Below are 18,035 nucleotides of genomic sequence, written 5' to 3'. Positions count from 1 at the left end.
CTTGTTTCAGTCATTTGACTGCGGCCATGCTGGAGCACCGCCTTTAATCGAGCAACTCGACCCCGGGACTTATTCTTTGTAAGCCCAGTACTTATTCTATCGGTCTCTTTTGCCGAACCGCTAAGTGACGGAGACGTAAACACACCAGCATCAGTTGTCAAGCAATGCTAGGGGTACACAAATGCACACACATATATATATATACATATATACAACAGGCTTCTTTCAGTTTCCGTCAACCAAATCCACTCACAAGGCATATAGCAGAAGACACTTGCCCAAGATGCCACGCAGTGGGACTGAACCCAGAACCATGTGGTTGGTTAGCAAGCTACTTACCACACAGCCACTCCTGCGTCTTGTAAGTTCTTGTTTTTTATGTAGTTTATAATTTAGTGTTTCAAATTTTATCACTAATTTTTAATTCCCTTTGTTTTCTGGACATGATATCATCGTTACACATCAAAATTACAGGAATTTGTAACTTTTTTTCTTATAAATAATATTTCATCGTTCAATTTATAGCTTAAACTTGACTAACGGTAATTAGGATTTAACTTTTCCATTTTGATATTCTAGAGGTATTTTGGTTTCTGCACAAAACTTTGACGTTTATGCTCAGATTTCGATCATATCTCAACCAACCGTGGCGATATTATCTCTTTACTATTGACGTGTATTTAATTTAATATATATGTTGGCAGTGTTCGATAGTTCAACGAAGTCTAAATTATAGTAATTCATAGCTTGAGTTTCCTTTCCTTTTATGTTTTATTGTATTGTATTGACATACTGCATAAGCATGCAGTGCGAGTAGTTCCTTATCGAAATTAATTTGGCTTATTTATACATCTATGCTAAAGTAATATATAATATTTATATACGCAAAACTATAATCATAACAGTATTTTGTCGCTCAAAAGTTTCTTATGCTGCCTTTATGAAAGCAATAATTATATGCGTTCAATTGAGCTGAAGTCTGCATTCACTGTGTGTGTGTGTATGTGCATGTATGTATGTATGTGTGTTTGTGTGTATGTGTGTGTGCGCGTGTGTGTGTAAAATTTATTACCTACTGAAATATTTTGTTGCAGTTTAATAGATAGTTCTATAGAGGCGAAGAATTGGACAAAATATCGTCCAGTAATTAATTATATATCAACTTTTCTGCTTTCCGATCAAATTCCGCTGACGTCAATTTTGGTTCTCAACTTTCCCGAATGGATAAAATATAGTTCCAGCCAAGTATATGCTATACCCTTCCGTATACAAAAATTAGCCTTTTAATAGTATTAGATATCAATACATAGAAATATCACATATTGGATCCTGTAGTAAAAATGTTATTTTAGATGCACTTACGATGTCCAGGCCAGTGTTTGTCAGGATATCCAGGCCAGTGTTTGTCGGGATATCCAGGCCAGTGTTTGCCATGATGTCCATCTGTATATTATAAAACAAAGCAAAATATATTTAGAAGAGAATAATTCCCTGTCAGGACATTATTTTTAGTTTATTCTGGATTAGAAGACTAAAGTATGAGATACATTTAGCAATTGTCACATGCCGATTTTTTTTAGTTCAATTGTAAGAAATGAATATACAGAACTTAAAATGCGAAAAGAAAGCAAAAGTGAATATTTAATCAACTGAAATTATTTATTTTATTAATTTCATTTTGAATTTCAATTTTATTTTATATTCTCTAGTGACTTCCTTTTAAAACGATACATTCATATTCTGAGTTTCGAATTTCAAACGGACGAAAAAAAAATTATAAAAAAAAGATTACTCAAAATAAATAACCAGAAAAAACTTAACAGTTCAAATATAAGAGGTACTTTAATTATATCAGTGGTTGGTTATAATGAATTTAAATATTAATATTTAACGTATATATAAATTGAAGATGTAAGATGATGGCTTTAGAAATATCGACAAATTTTAATCGAGTTTAATTTTATAATTATTCTCAACTTGTTTTTTGTGTTTCGAGTTATTAAATGTACCGAACATACTTAAATAACATGAAATACGTAAAATATTTATTGCTAAAGGATTAATGAACTTATTCATAGATTTATGTTAAAGGGTATGTAATATTAAGATACTTACGTAACAATATTTCTATAGAATCGTAACCGTTTCTTTTTTTCAGCGCAGCTATTTCATGTTATGGTATGAAAGCAATTATATGCGTTCAAACTTGAAACTAACATTTACACTTACCAATATCTGTATATATTAGGTTTATCACCCATTGAGGGGTTTTATTGTACCTTAATACAAATAGCTATTAAGACAGCGTTATTGCTGAATCGTTGGAACGTCATATAAAATCCTTTACAGAATATAAGTAGCTATACCTACTTTGTCCTAAGTTGAAATTCTTCTATGTCAATGTTAGCTTTCTTTCTTTCTTCCGGAGGGAATAAGTTAAAATGCTAGCCGAGTATTGATTTCGATTCAATATACTTTATTCTCTCATCGAAAATATCTAGTCTTGTACAAATGTCAGAAGTTAACATAGAAAGTTACATATTAACTTTTCACGATTAAAATATGATTCTAGGTTTGTTTTACTTACGATCTCCATGCCAGTCAACGTCATGATCTTCACCTATATATTAGAAAACAAAGCGGAAATATCTTTAGAAAAACAATATTAACTATCAAGATATTATTTTCAGTTTAAAATACTAGTTTCATTTAGCTAATATTTTCATAAAACAAATTTTATCTGGTAAGAGTTAATTGAAGACATGAATATATAAAATTTAAAATACAAACATTAATCGAGAACATATTTAAACAACTGAAGTTATTGATTTTTCCGTTCCATTCCGAATTTCAGCAACAATCTTTAAAACTTTTTCGACGGAATTCGATTTCACATTCTCTTGTGAATTTGATTTAAGTCAAAACACATATTCAAAATTTAAATATTCAAGCGGACATAAATGGAGAAAAATAAATAAGAATTTTTTAAATATTTAAAATAAATAAATAACCAGAAAATATTCCTTTTAGAATATTTTGGATGATGTCAAATAATCAATACAGAACTAGTTTTTATCACAACCAACGAAATAATGTAGATGTGGCGGCGTGCTATCAAGATTATTAATTTCAATTTTATTTTTTTTTATTTTTGACTGAATTCGATTTTATATTCTCTAGTGACTTCCTTTTAAAACGATACATTCATATTCTGAGTTTCGAATTTCAAACGGACGAAAAAAATTATAAAAAAAGTTTACTCAAAATAAATAACCAGAAAAAAATTAACAGTTCAACCATAAGAGGTACTTTAATTATATCAGTGGTTGGTTATAATGAATTTAAATATTAATAATTAACGTATATATAAATTGAAGATGTAAGATGATGGCTTTAGAAATATCGACAAATTTTAATCGAGTTTAATTTTATAATTATTCTCAACTTGCTCATAATGTTAAATTATCTTGTAGATGTAAAATAATACATTTAGAATTGCAGAAAAGACAGATTTAATTTGATTATACGGGCTTGCAGGAGCTCCATAGTGCATTCAGTAATACGTTAAATCATATATGTGCAAAGGTCAGCTTGTGGGTTGTCGGTTGCTTTGAATAAGCAGAATCACAGGATAGTAAACGAGATAATTAATGGTATTTTGAGACCGGACACTATTTTCTTGAGTTTATTTCCTGTCTTTTATCTTGTATTATTTTGTTAATATATCTACGAAATATATATACTCATAGGCGCAGGAGTGGCTGTGTGGTAAGTAGCTTGCTAACCAACCACATGGTTCCGGGTTCAGTCCAACTGCGTGGCATCTTGGGCAAGTGTCTTCTGCTATAGCCCCGGGCCGACCAATACCTTGTGAGTGGATTTGGTAAACGGAAACTGAAAGAAGCCTGTCGTATATATGCATATATATATATATGTGTGTGGTGTGTGTGTGTGTGTGTGTGTGTTTGTGTGTCTGTGTTTGTCCCCCTAGCATTGCTTGACAACCGATGCTGTTCGGCAAAAGAGACCGATAGAATAAGTACTGGGCTTACAAAGAATAAGTCCCGGGGTCGATTTGTTCAACTAAAGGCGGTGCTCCAGCATGGCCGCAGTCAAATGACTGAAACAAGTAAAAGAGTAGGTACAATTATATAGAGAAAACACTTCGGGACAGCTAATCAAAATCATAAAGAAAATGTACTGGAAGACAGTCAAGTGAACAATTTTAGCTTTATTTATTTATTGATAAGATTGAAAGTAGTTGATACATCTTCAGAAATCCTTACACTTTCCATTGAATGTTATGAAATACCAACGATAAATTCTGAACTTCTTGAACTAATATTCTGTTTCGTTGAAGCCATATATTAGTCTGATTTATTTATTATATTTGAAGGACAGCCTCTTCAGCATTATATATTTTCAGTACGCCGAGTTATACTTTACTCTTTCACCAAAGGTTGTAAATTCCTGTCTCTGATCTTGTTCTTTATTTAGCATTAAGCATGAGGATTTGTATATTTACTATTGACGCAAATTTAAGATATGTTGATAGATTTGGAAAGTTTCGACAGGATTTAGCTGTAATTAAATTTCATAATTATTCATAGCTTGAGATTTCTTCTATTTTTGCCTTTCTTTTAAGAGTATGTTATCGTACATACTTCATAAACATGCAATATGAAGGAAGCTTTACAGAAGAGCTATTTGGCTCATTTACACATACTTAATTTAATGATAATCTTTCGATCCAAGGAAAATGGTTCTGCAATTTCTTGCTCAATACTTTATACAGAGGATTTGCTTATAGTGATCAAATGCTTGTGCTGCACATAAGTTCACTTACTCCATTAAACTGATTTTGCCTTTACAGATGTGCGGTGTGCCACACGTCAAGTGCCGAAGTGATCGTATACACATACATACTGAAGTATATATCTAATCATTAAATACGGAAAAATATTCACATAAAACTTTTTACAGCTCAGCTATTTCATATGAAGGTAAGATGACTGTGAAAACTATATACGTTCAGACAAAAAACTGAAGTCTGCATGTATGTATATATGTATGTATTTATGTATGCAATTATACCTGTATATATGTATGTATGAAGTTTATCATCCATTGAAAGATTTTGTTATAGTTTACAGAAGTATTAGGATGGCAAATGATAGGTTAGAATGATCGTTAGAGCGTCGGACAAAATACGTTGCAGTAGTAAGCTACAACCTTATAATTTCTGAGATCAAATCCTGCAGATGTCAGATTTAGCTTTCATCCTTTAAGAGTGGATAAAACAAAGTACCAGTCAAGTGCTGAGATCGATTCAATATACCATACCCGCTTGTCAATAATATGTAGCTCTGTACCAATGTTACAAATCAATATATAGAGTTATAGCATATTAATTTTTCGGTAAAAAGGTTATTTTAAATTTCTATACTTACGACGCCGACGCCAGCTACCGGGGTGATGATCTCTAGCTGTATATTATAAAACAAGACGAAATGGATTGAGAACAGTAACTCCGAGTGAGAATTTGTTTTTGTTTTGTTTTTGTCTTTTTTGTTGCGTTTTGCTGTTGTTTTGTGTGTGTGTGTGTGTTTTTTTTTTTGGTTTTGTTCTTTCTTTCAAAGTTGAGGAGTAAAATCTGAACTTCACACAATTACTCTTTTACTCTTTTACTTGTTTCAGTCATGCTGGAGCACCGCCTTTAGTCGAGCAAATCGACCCCGGACATTTCATTGTAAGCCCAGTACTTATTCTATCGGTGTCTTTTGCGAACCGCTAAGTGACGGGGACGTAAACACACACCAGCATCGGTTGTCAAGCAATGCTAGGGGGACAAACACAGACACACAAACACACACACAACACACACACACATACATATATATATATATATATATATATATATAATATATATATATATAATTAGATAATATATATATATATATACCACATATACAACAGGCTTCTTTCAGTTTCCGTCTACCAATCCACTCACAAGGTATTGGTCGCCGGGGCTATAGCAGAAGACACTTGCCAAGATACCACGCAGTGGGACTGAACCCGGAATCATGTGGTTTGTTAGCAAGCTACTTACCACACAGCCACTCCTGCGCCATTGATAATTTTTATAATATGAGTTATATTTGATGATTGGAAAACCTCTATTTGTAAGAAACTCCGAATTCAAATCGAAAAATGATATTTAAAATCTAAAATAATTCTTTGTTAGCTTCCATACCGAATTTCAATTACAATATTTTTCGATTCAGTTTGATTTCATTTTGATTTCCCATTCACTCACGATTTCAATTTTAAGAAACAATTCTCATTTCTCCATTTTAAATTACAAATAGAGAAGTAATGATAGAAAACAATAATAATAATAATAATAATAATAATAATAATAATAATAATAATAATAATAATAATAATAAAATAGGCGTAGGAGTGGCTGTGTGGTTAAGTAGCTTGCTTACGAACCACATGGTTCCTGGTTCAGTTCCACAGCATGGCACCTTGGGCAAGTATCTTCTGCTATAGCCCCGGGTCGACCAAAGCCTTGTGAGTGGATTTGGTAGACGGAAACTGAAAGAAGCCCGTCGTATATATGTATATATATATATATATATATATATAGTGTGGTGTGTGTGTGTGTGTGTATGTTGTGTGTGGTGTGTGTGTGTGTGTGTTTGTGTGTCTGTGTTTCTCCCCCCAATATTGCTTGACAACCGATGCTGGTGTGTTTACGTCCCCGTCACTTAGCGGTTCGGCAAAAGAAACCGATAGAATAAGTCCTGGGGGTCGATTTGCTCGACTAAAGGAGGTGCTCCAGCATGGCCACAGTCAAATGACTAAAACAAGTAAAAGAGTAAAAGAGTATAATAACAAGGAACGAAAAATATTCTTCACAGAATACTTTGGATTATGTCAAATAATAGTTGCAGAAGTGAAGTGTTATATGAAATAACTGAAGAATAGCTACGTGGTATATTCCGTAGGGCGGCGAGCTGGCAGAAACGCTAACACGCCGGGCGAAATGCTTAACGGTATTTCGTCTGCCGCTGCGTTGTGAGTTCAAATTCCGCCGAGGTCGACTTTGCCTTTCATCCTTTCGGAGTCGATAAATTAAGTACCAGTTACGCACTGGGGGTCGATGTAATCGACTTCATACCTATGTCTGTCCTAGTTTGTCCCCTCTATGTTTAGCCCCTTGTGGGTAGTAAAGAAATAGGTACATTCCTCTTCCCAAGCAGGGAAGAATTTACTATCATAAATAGTAGTCTGCCCGCCTAGCTGTTTGGTTGAAGAGAACTAGAAAAAAATAAGAGAAATTACATGTAGTTTATTAATCAGGCGGTCATTGGCCCACAGTAAATATTTTATTAAAATAGGATTTGTTAAGTAAAATAATAAACAATAAATAGTTTTAAATTGAAGGGAAGTAACTAAATACTAAACACTAGCGCTAAATGATTTGTATGTAACAGTGCGAATGGTAAGGCTCTAAACACCTACTGATAGAGGTGCCCATCGATTGCTACATTTTTGCATAAAAGTGTTGACCCTTGCAGGACTGAAAAGTCACATGGATGCTGCTATAAGAGAGCAATCAAGCGATGGTATTCCGCAGAATTGGGTTGCAGTCATCATGTATGCATGTATGTATGTATGCATGTATGCATGTATGTATGTATGCATGTATGCATGTATGTATGTATGTATGTATGTATGTATGTATGTAGTATGTATGCATGTATGTATGCATGTATGTATGTGTGTATGTATGTGTGTATGTATGTGTATGTGTGTGTGTATGTATGTATGTATGCATGTATGTATGCATGTATGTATGTATGTATGTATGCATGTATGCATGTATGTCTGTATGTATGCATGTATGCATGCATGTATGCATGTATGCATGTATGCATGTATGTATGTATGTATGCATGTGTGCATGTATGTATGTATGTATGTATGTATGTATGCATGCATGTATGCATGCATGTATGTATGTATGTAATGTATGTATGTATGTAATGTATGTATGTATGTATGTATGCATGCATGTATGCATGTATGTATGCATGTATGTATGTATGTATGTATGCATGTATGTATGTATGTATATGTGTGCGTTTACGTGTATGCATGCATGTATGTATGTGTGTATGTATGTATGCATGTATGTATGCATGTATGTATGCATGCATGTATGTATGTATGTATGCATGCATGTATGTATGTATGTATGTATGCATGTATGTATGTATGTGTGTGCGTTTACGTGTATGCATGTATGTATTGTATTGTATATATGTATGTGTGTATGTATGTATGTATGTATGTATGTATGTGTATGTATGTGTGTATGTATGTATGTGTGTATGTATGTATGTATGTGTGTATGTATGTGTGTATGTATGTATGTATGTATGTGTGTATGTATGTATGCATGTATGTATGCATGTATGTATGTATGTATGTATGTATGCATGTATGCATGTATGTATGTATGTATGCATGTGTGCATGCATGTATGTATGTATGTATGTATGTATGTATGTATGCATGCATGTATGCATGCATGTATGTATGTAATGTATGTATGTATGTAATGTATGTATGTATGTATGCATGCATGTATGCATGTATGTATGCATGTATGTATGTATGTATGCATGTATGTATGTATGTATATGTGTGCGTTTACGTGTATGCATGCATGTATGTATGTATGTATGTATGTATGCATGTATGTATGCATGTATGTATGCATGCGTGTATGTATGTATGTATGCATATATGTATGTATGTGTGTGCGTTTACGTGTATGCATGTATGTATTGTATTGTATATATGTATGTGTGTATGTATGTATGTATGTATGTATGTGTATGTATGTGTGTATGTATGTATGTGTGTATGTATGTATGTATGTATGTGTGTATGTATGTGTGTATGTATGTATGTATGTGTGTATGTATGTATGCATGTATGTATGCATGTATGTATGTATGTATGTGTGTATGTATGTATGTATGTGTGTATGTATGTATGTATGTATGTATGTGTGTATGTATGTGTGTATGTATGTATGTATGTATGTATGTGTGCATGTATGTATGTATCTCCAAGTTTATGCATAGATAGAAGCAATAAATTCGCTATTACACAGAGAACGACTTTTACGATCATACTTCAACACGCACTCACTCACACACGCATGCGCTCGCAATCATTCACATACACACACACGCAAACACACACACACACACACTTGCCACCTATAATTCTGCGCATCTGTTAATTGATTCTTAATTTGCATACTTACATTTTCTCCGCGAGGGTTCTCGTACGCGTTTTTCGTCTGGATATGATAAAACAATGAAAATTTATTTAGAAAAACAATTACTGATACTTTTGCGCGCACGAAGACATTTTACATTATTTATTTATCTATTTATTTATTTGTTTGTTTATTTATTTATTTACTTATTTATTTTTGAAATGTGGACCAAGTGATTTACATTTGAAATTGATGATAATGAGAGTTTTCATAAGTCGAATAAACTGGTTGAACGAGTTCGTTTGAAAGAAAGAAAGAAAGAAAGAAAGAAAGAAAGAAAGAAGAAAGAAAGAAAGAAAGAAAGAAAGAAAGAAAGAGAGAAAGGATGGAAGGAAGAAAGAAAGAAAGAAAGAAAGAAAGAAAGAAAGAGAAAGGATAGAAGGAAGAAAGAAAGAAAGAAAGAAAAAAGAAACGAAAGAAGAAGAAGAAGGAAGGAAGAAAGAAAGAAAGAAAGAAAGAAAGAAAGAAAGGAAGGAGAAAGAAAGGAAGGAAGGAAGAAGGAAGGAAGGAAGGAAGGAAAGAAGGAAGGAAGGAAGGAAGAAGGAAGGAAGGAAGGAAGGGAAAGAAAGAAGAAAAAACAAAGAAATAAAGGAAGAAAGAAGGAAAGAAAGGAAGAAAGAAAGAAATGAAGAAAGGAAGAAGGAAGGAAGAAAGAAAGGAAAGAAAGGAAGAAAGAAAGAAGGAAGAAGGAAGGAAGGAAGGAAGGAAGAAAGGAAAGAAGGGAGGAAGGAAGGAAGGGAGGAGGGAAAGAAGGAAGACAGAAAAATGAAGGGAATGTGAACATACGAGGTGGATTGAAAGAGTTGCAGGACTAGTAATGCATAAATTTAAAAAATTAACTTATCTACTCTTTACTCTCTTTACTTGTTTCAGTGATTTGATTGTGGCCATGCTGGAGCACCTCCTTTTAGTCGAGCAAATCGAACCCAGGACTTATTCTTTGGAAGCCTAGTACTTAATCTATCGGTTTCTTTTGCCGAACCGCTAAGTTACGGGGACATAAACACACCAGCATCGGTCGTCAAGCGATGTTTGGGGGACAAACACAGACACACAAATGTATACACACACACACACTCACCACACACACACACACACATCACACACACACATATATATATATATACATATATATACGACGGGCTTCTTTCAGTTTCCGTCTACCAAATCCACTCACAAGGCTTTGGTCGGCCCGAGGCTATAGTAGAAGACACTTGCCCAAGGTGCCACGGAACCTATTTACCTAAGTTTTAACATCATCTACTTCGAAATAGTAACCTTGTGCAACAATACACCAGTCCAAGCGTTTCTACCACTTTTGGAATCCGGACTGGAAGTCATTTTCCGTAAGCGAATCGAGGACTTTCTCCGATTCGCTCTGGATTATTACGGCAAAATGAAGATCACTGCAAGCTCTCATTGTGAACGCAACCGTGTGCTGCCATCTGTTGGCGCTACAGAACTAGTCTGAAAACTTTTTGTTGAGGTAAAATCGTATACATACATGTATATATACGTGTGTGTGTGTGTGTGTGTGTAAACGTGCATGAGAGAAAGATAATCCAACTTGAAATCTATATTGTTTTTAGACTTTGATCATCCTGCATTTTTTTTAATATTGTTGATAGGCGCAGGTGTGGCTGTGTGATAAGTAGCTTGCATACCAACCACATGGTTCCGGGTTCAGTCCCACTGTGTGGCACCTTGGGCAAGTGTCTTCTACTATAGCCTCGGGCCGACCAAAGCCTTGTGAGTGGATTTGGTAGACGGAAACTGAAAGAAGCCCGTCGTATATATGTATATATATATATGTGTGTGTGTGTGTTTGTGTTTGTCCCCCTAGCATTGCTTGACAACCGATGCTGTGTGTTTACGTCCCCGTCACATAGCGGTTCGGCAAAAGAGACCGATAGAATAAGTACTGGGCTTACAAAGAATAAGTCCCGGGGTCGATTTGCTCGACTAAAGGCGGTGCTCCAGCATGGCCGCAGTCAAATGACTGAAACAAGTAAAAGAGCGTAAAAGAGAGGCATTTATGATTTACAAGCCTTTGTCACTATCAAATTTTATGCGTGGGAACTTCCCCCCACCCCCATCTCTTTATTCCTCCAAAATAAAATCAAGACTCGAACTTATTAAAGCCACAAACAGACTGCAGTTATTTCGTTGCAGCAATCAGAGTATAATGAACGTCTAATACAATAAAATATGGCCACTTCTGTAGTTTCTTCGTTTCTGAGGGTACTCTAAGGTCTAGGTTAAGCAGGGGCAGTCATAATAGTCAAGTTGCACGTGCGGCTACATCTTCAAAAGAAGATACCTAGGAATGAGTTTAGCCTGCCATACAGGTGTATGACTTTGCCATCATGAGAACCCGTGGGAAGGAGGCATTACTCCTTTGGAATAAGGCAAGATGGGGAACAAAAGGTGGCTATACTCAATAGCAATGCAACAGCCATAAGTTATCTAAAAAGATTATTCTCCATTGAAGAATTACCATGTATTACGGCATACAAGTCGAATTTTTCAGACCATAATTTTCAACCAACAAAAATAAGTCGACTAATTCACTAAGATTGCTTTGTTGGACCAAAAACCCCACGTAAAAAGCAACAGGTTTAGGAAAGATAGTGACGATGTTTGAATGTTTATAAATGCCCGCTTACATCGACTTGTGTGCCGGAAAACAGAATAAATTGTTGCTGGTTCAGACCTATTACATATAATTATTCGCGGTTAAAAATAAAATTATTGGTTTGTATACTTACATCGCTGTTGTCTATTCCGTTTTTCTATAGATTATAAAACAAAGAATTTATTTAGAACAATGATGTTGATTCAAGATAATTTCTATTAGTTTTAAGTGAACTTAACTGAAATGAGAATTTTGTGGTTAATGAAAGCGAAACTGAAATACGTATAAAAATTCGATTTTTTTTAAATGAATTATTTTTTAGTTCGATTCGATCTCAGATTTTAATTACAATATTTATAAACGTTTATCGATTTGTTTCATTTTCATGTTCACTAACGCTGAGAATTACAGAAGTCTCCTGTTTTTGTTTCATTTTTTTTTTTATTAGAAATTTCAAACCGACAATTCCAGATGGCGGGTGTAGGAAAGCAACGAAACAATATTTTGGATTATGTTCAATGATATAGAATTGTTATATAATATATAATATAGGATCGTTGTATAATTAACTAGCAGCATCGCCCGGCGTTGCTCGGGTTTGTAAAGGAAATAACTATATAAGCATTTTTAGAGAGTTATAGCCAAAAAATAGCAAAAAAATGCATTAAAAATGGAAAAAAAATCATGGTAAATTTTTTTTTAAATCGTTGACTCATCGTAGACATTTTTAGAGAGTTATTTCCCTTATATAATAGCGAAAAAAATTATGGTAAATTTTTTTTAAATCGTAGACTCATCGTAGACGCGCGCTAATACCCAGAAGGGCTCGATATGAATCACGACTATAAGATACCCGGTTTTGGTTAAACTGCACCGCAAAATGTGGGAGTAGTTAGGAATCTAAATCGTAGGAGACAGACACACAACTTCACTCTTATATATAAAGATGAATGACGTGTTGCCACAAAGAACGAAACTATGTGGAACATGTTGCTGTGTTAGATACAGAAGAGTAGTCTGTCTTACGAGTGCTATGTAACAGACAAAAACCAAGAACACTAACGTCAAATAATGGAAATAAAATAATACCATCAAAATAGTATACAGAATGGATTTCTTGGATTTGATTTGAAAATATAGAACACTAATTGACAATCAGTAAAAAGATCACTGGCTATCGATACAATTGCGATTAAAGACCCATAAGTGTATTGACATGGGTTGGGGATCGACTACAATGGAGTTCCTCCTTGTGTCCCTCCTCCTAGCCTTCATCCTCCTACTCTTCCTCTTACTCCTCCTACTCTTCTTCTTACTCATCGCCTTCTTTCTCCTTCTATTCCTCCTCCTAGTCTTCCGCTTGCTCATCGTTTTCCTACTCCTTCTACTCCTCCTCCTCCTAGTCTTCCTCTTACTCCTCCTAGTCTTCCTCTTACTCATCACCTTCTTTCTCCTTCTATTCCTCCTCCTAGTCTTCCTCTTACTCATCGTTTTCCTACTCCTTCTACTCCTCCTAGTCTTCCTCCTAGTCTTCTTCTTACTCCTTCTCCTCTTCCCCTCCTCCTCCTTCCCTCTCCTTCTCCTTCTCCTTGTCTTCCTTTTTCTCTTCCTTTTCCTTCGCTTCCTCCTATTTGTTTTCATTCTTCTCCACCTCCACCTTCTCTTTCTTCTTTTTAAATGACAAGCTTCCACAGATTGAACTCAGAGCTGCACAGCTTCAAATTAGAGACCTTCTAATCACAGTAATAGTTGGTTTCAGCACTTTCCTTAGCAGTCCTCATGCTACGAGTCCGGAAAATTAACAGCGCTGGTACCACTAAATCCCACGGGGCCATACATCACTATAGGCCATTCTGTTCTTTTTCTTAAGTTTTCTCGCCTCATCTTAGAAACAGGGCGGCCAGAGATTAACTGTAAGAAATAAACCTGGAACTCAAAACATTTGTTGTCTGTTTTTCATAAATGACCAGTTAACTTATCGACACTGAAAGAGTCAGTATTCTGCCATCTACCCTGGTGCCAGGTAACAAGGAACTGACACCAATTCTTCTGTCGGCTCTTAACCAGCCTACAGTTACTGTTTCCGGTGAGAACTGTGTTACATTTTCTCTGTTTTGTAAGAGTTTTTATCGAAGTTAAATTACCAACTCAATCCTAAGAGTTTTGTTATTTTTTATCCTTTCGGTCTCCTGGTGGACGTTCATTCAACAAACCCATCGACTCAACCTTCAATCAATCTTGTGCACAGCATCAGCGCTTGAGCATCTTCTGTCAGGCCTAGCATTTTTTTCTTTCTTTTCTTTTTCTTTTTTAGTCCTTCTTCAAACAAATCGTCGCTATCTTCGAAAGTACACTGGCATCATTTACTCCGTATTTAACAAGAAACACTTTGGTAACGTCATATCATAACTAATGATATGACATCATCATATCATAATTCATCATATCATAACTAATGATCTGCCTCTTATTTTCAAATCTCGATGACTTACACTTCATCGATAGAAGATTACCAGCGTCTTGCTTTTTAATGACTTGTTGGTCACCAACCCACCTGAAAATGATCAAGAAAAGCATATGCATCTTCACTTCCACCGCTGTTTCAGTACAGTGTGGTTATTAATCCTAGTAAATGCTCTGAAATTCATCTTTCTCTATATATAAACGGCAGTTTGTCTGTGCGTGTTTCTGTGTGTCTGTTTTCTCGTACCCTCACCCTGACCACGGCTTTCAACCGATTCTGATGAAACTTGACACACACATAGCCCAATGTCATAATTCAAAACTAACGCAGCGAAAATTTTGAAAAGTTCCCCCAGTTCTGAAAAAAATCGATAAATTCGACATGGGGTCGACAATGAGAAACACAAACCACAAACTGTCTAGGGGACGCAACTCCCCACTTTTTTAAATCTCAAAAAAAGATTTACCATCATTTTTTTCCATTTTTTGCTATTTTTTGGCTATAACTCTCTAAAATGCTTTATAGTTATTTCCATTACAAACCTGAGCAACGCCGGGCGATACTGCTAGTATATATATACATGCCTAATGTCACTGATATTACACTGACTTTAGTTAAAACTATGAATGTTATTAGACAAAAGATTGCTAATACTTACGTGACAGAGCAAGACCGATCAATGCAATCAGCAACAACAGCAAAATTAATCTAAGTGACATCGCCCAGTTCTCTGTAATTAGGATGTGAAATAAACGTCAGTTAAGAAAACATCTAAAATATTTAGTACTAGCAGTATCACCCGGCGTTGTAAGGGAAATAACTATATAAGCATTTTTAGAGAATTACTTCCCTTATATAAATCGAGCAAAAATAGATTAAAAATGCGGAAAAATTATGGTAATTTTTTTTAAATCGTAGGCTCATCGTAGACGCGCGCTAATACCCAGAAGGGCTCTATATGAATCACGACTATAAGATACCCGCTTTTGGTTAAACTGCACCGCAAAATGTGGGAGTAGTTAGGAATCTAAAGCGAAGTAGACAGACACACACACAACTACAGTTTTATATATAAAGATTGACTGATTATATGCTTCATAACTTTAACTAAGGTGCAGACATGGATGTATGGTTAAGAAACTTGCTTCCTGACCATATGGTCCTGGGTTCCGTCCCACTGCGTGGCGTTTTGAGCAACTGTATTCTACTATAGCCCCGAGCCGACCAAAACCTTGAGTATATTTGGTTGGTGGAAACTGAAAAAAGCCTGTTGTGCGTATTTGTGTGTGTGTGCTCGCACGCGCGCGTCTTTGTGTTTGTGTTTGTCCCCCCACCACCGCTAGACAACTGGTGTTGGTTTGCTTACATCCCCGTAACTGAGCTGCAAAAGAGACCGATAGAGTAAGTACTAGACTTTAAAAATTGAGCTTTGGGGTCGATTCGTTCGACTGAACTCGTTAGGGCAGTAATCCAGCTTAGTCACACTCCAATGACGGAAACAAGTAAAAGATTCAACAAAAGTATTAACATATTTCATTAATCCTTTAATTAGCAAAATTAATTTTGGACGACAGAGTTAAGCTCCTAGCAATGTTACAGTTAAATACATGCTACCTACTGTATCCGTAGACTAAACTGTTAGCTCTCAGTAAAGTCTACAAAAAGTATACTTTTTGGGGGGAAGAATTCTACTTTAAGCACCCCATATAAATTCTCATAACATGTTTGTTTTTTTTTTTTTTGAATTTTCAGAATATTTTTGCGAATTTGTGTTCTACATACGAGAATTCATAAGATCATGCTAAAACAATTTTTAAGTAGTGTTTGTATTTAAACTTATAATGCATGTATTTAATTGGCAAAAGATGATCCTAAGTAGATAAAAATATCTATTTCAACGAACGCTTTCACATCAAGAATCTTGCTAACCAAATACATAAACGAAATATATATATATATATTATATATATATAATATATATATATATATAAAATTAGGAAAAAAAACCACCTTTTATCAATTCAAAATGAACAATTAAAATTACACACCATCCAGAAAATTACATATAATAGAAATATTAAATAAATAAAAAAAAAAAACAAATAAAATAAAAATAAAATGCAATTACTGATCATTGACATTTTATTGTTATTTTAATTTTAATATTTCTATTATATGTAATTTTCTGGATGGTGTAATTTAATTGTTCATTTCGAATTGATAAAAGGTGGGTTTTTTTCTAATTTTTTTATATATATAATATATTGTGGGAAATTTTATTTAGTATTTCTAAATTGAATTTTTTTTCCTTGTAAGTTTGGATTTTATTCCCTCAAAAAATAATTACATATATATATATGTACACATATATAACATATTATATAGATATCGATATATATATGTATCGATTATATATATATATATGTATCGATATATATATATATATATACATACATATATATATATACATTACATATATACATAATATATATATACATATATATTATACATATATATATATATATAATATATATATATATAGATATTATATATATATATATATCCATATATATATATATATATATATTATATATACATATATAATATATTATTTATATATATAATATATATATATATATATATATATATATATATATATATATATATATATTGGGTATGGTGAATAAATTGTCGTCTAAGTTACGCAAAAAAGAAAAAATGATACTGACATTTCATTTTAACAGATATTCTTTTATTCTTTTATTTAATTGTTTTATTTCGATCAGCCATTTGATTGCGACCATGCTGGAGCACCGCCTTTAGTCGAACAAATCGACCACAGAACTTATTCTTTGTAAGCCTAGTACTTATTCTATCGGGGTTTTTTTGCCGAACTCCTAGGTTACGGGGACGTAAGCACACCAACATCGGTTATCAAGCGATGGTGGGAGCACAGATACAGACACACAAACATACACACACACACACACACACATACATATATATAATATATATATATATAATATATATATATTATATATATATATTTATATTTATATTTATATATATATATATACGACGGGCTTCTTTCAGTTTCCGTCTACCAAATCCATTCACAAGAATGGATTTAATAGAAGACACTTCTACTATAGAAGAAGACACTTGTCCATGGTGCTACGCCGTGGGACTGAACCAGGAACCATATTTACCAAAAATATATTTACCAAAATTACATAAGATTATCTTGAAATACTAAAGAGTAAATGTATTCAATAAAATCGCCATTGGCTTCAACCACGGCCTCCAGTCGATCTCAGAATCTCCTGCAACACTTCTTGGCAGTCCCCTTCTTTAAGTTGGTAAATGCTGCCATAATCCTTGTCTTAAGTTCATCTTTAGTGTTACAAGGAGTTTTGTTTATCACTAACTCAACTGCACCCCACACATAATAATCAAGGGGGTTGCAGTTTGGGGAGTTAGGTGGCCAGATGCTAGGGGTGAGGTGATCGCAGAAATTGTCTGACAGCCATGACTGGGTTCTCTTGCTTATGTGGCATGGTGCAGAGTTCTGT

General features: G+C 34.2%; 1 protein-coding gene across 4 annotated transcripts in view; it reads right to left on the bottom strand.

Moving 5' to 3' along the window:
* Window positions 1–18,035, bottom strand: part of LOC118764648 — a 38,279-nt gene that overhangs the window by 10,721 nt on the left and 9,523 nt on the right. For all 4 annotated transcript variants that reach the window (XM_036505623.1, XM_036505621.1, XM_036505624.1 and 1 more), the window contains exons 2-7: window positions 15,122–15,193; window positions 12,133–12,156; window positions 9,350–9,385; window positions 5,451–5,486; window positions 2,588–2,620; window positions 1,363–1,443 (exon numbers count right to left, since the gene is read on the bottom strand). In XM_036505623.1, coding sequence (XP_036361516.1) covers window positions 1,363–1,443; window positions 2,588–2,620; window positions 5,451–5,486; window positions 9,350–9,385; window positions 12,133–12,156; window positions 15,122–15,182 — 271 coding nt within the window. In that variant the 5' untranslated portion in view covers window positions 15,183–15,193. The remainder of the gene's footprint in view (window positions 1–1,362; window positions 1,444–2,587; window positions 2,621–5,450; window positions 5,487–9,349; window positions 9,386–12,132; window positions 12,157–15,121; window positions 15,194–18,035) is intronic.

The sequence above is a fragment of the Octopus sinensis genome, linkage group LG8 (genome assembly GCF_006345805.1).
Source record: "Octopus sinensis linkage group LG8, ASM634580v1, whole genome shotgun sequence".
NCBI classification, from domain to species: Eukaryota; Metazoa; Mollusca; class Cephalopoda; order Octopoda; family Octopodidae; genus Octopus; species Octopus sinensis.
Note: the sequence above shows the minus strand (reverse complement) of the source record. Positions and strands in the feature narration are given on the sequence as shown.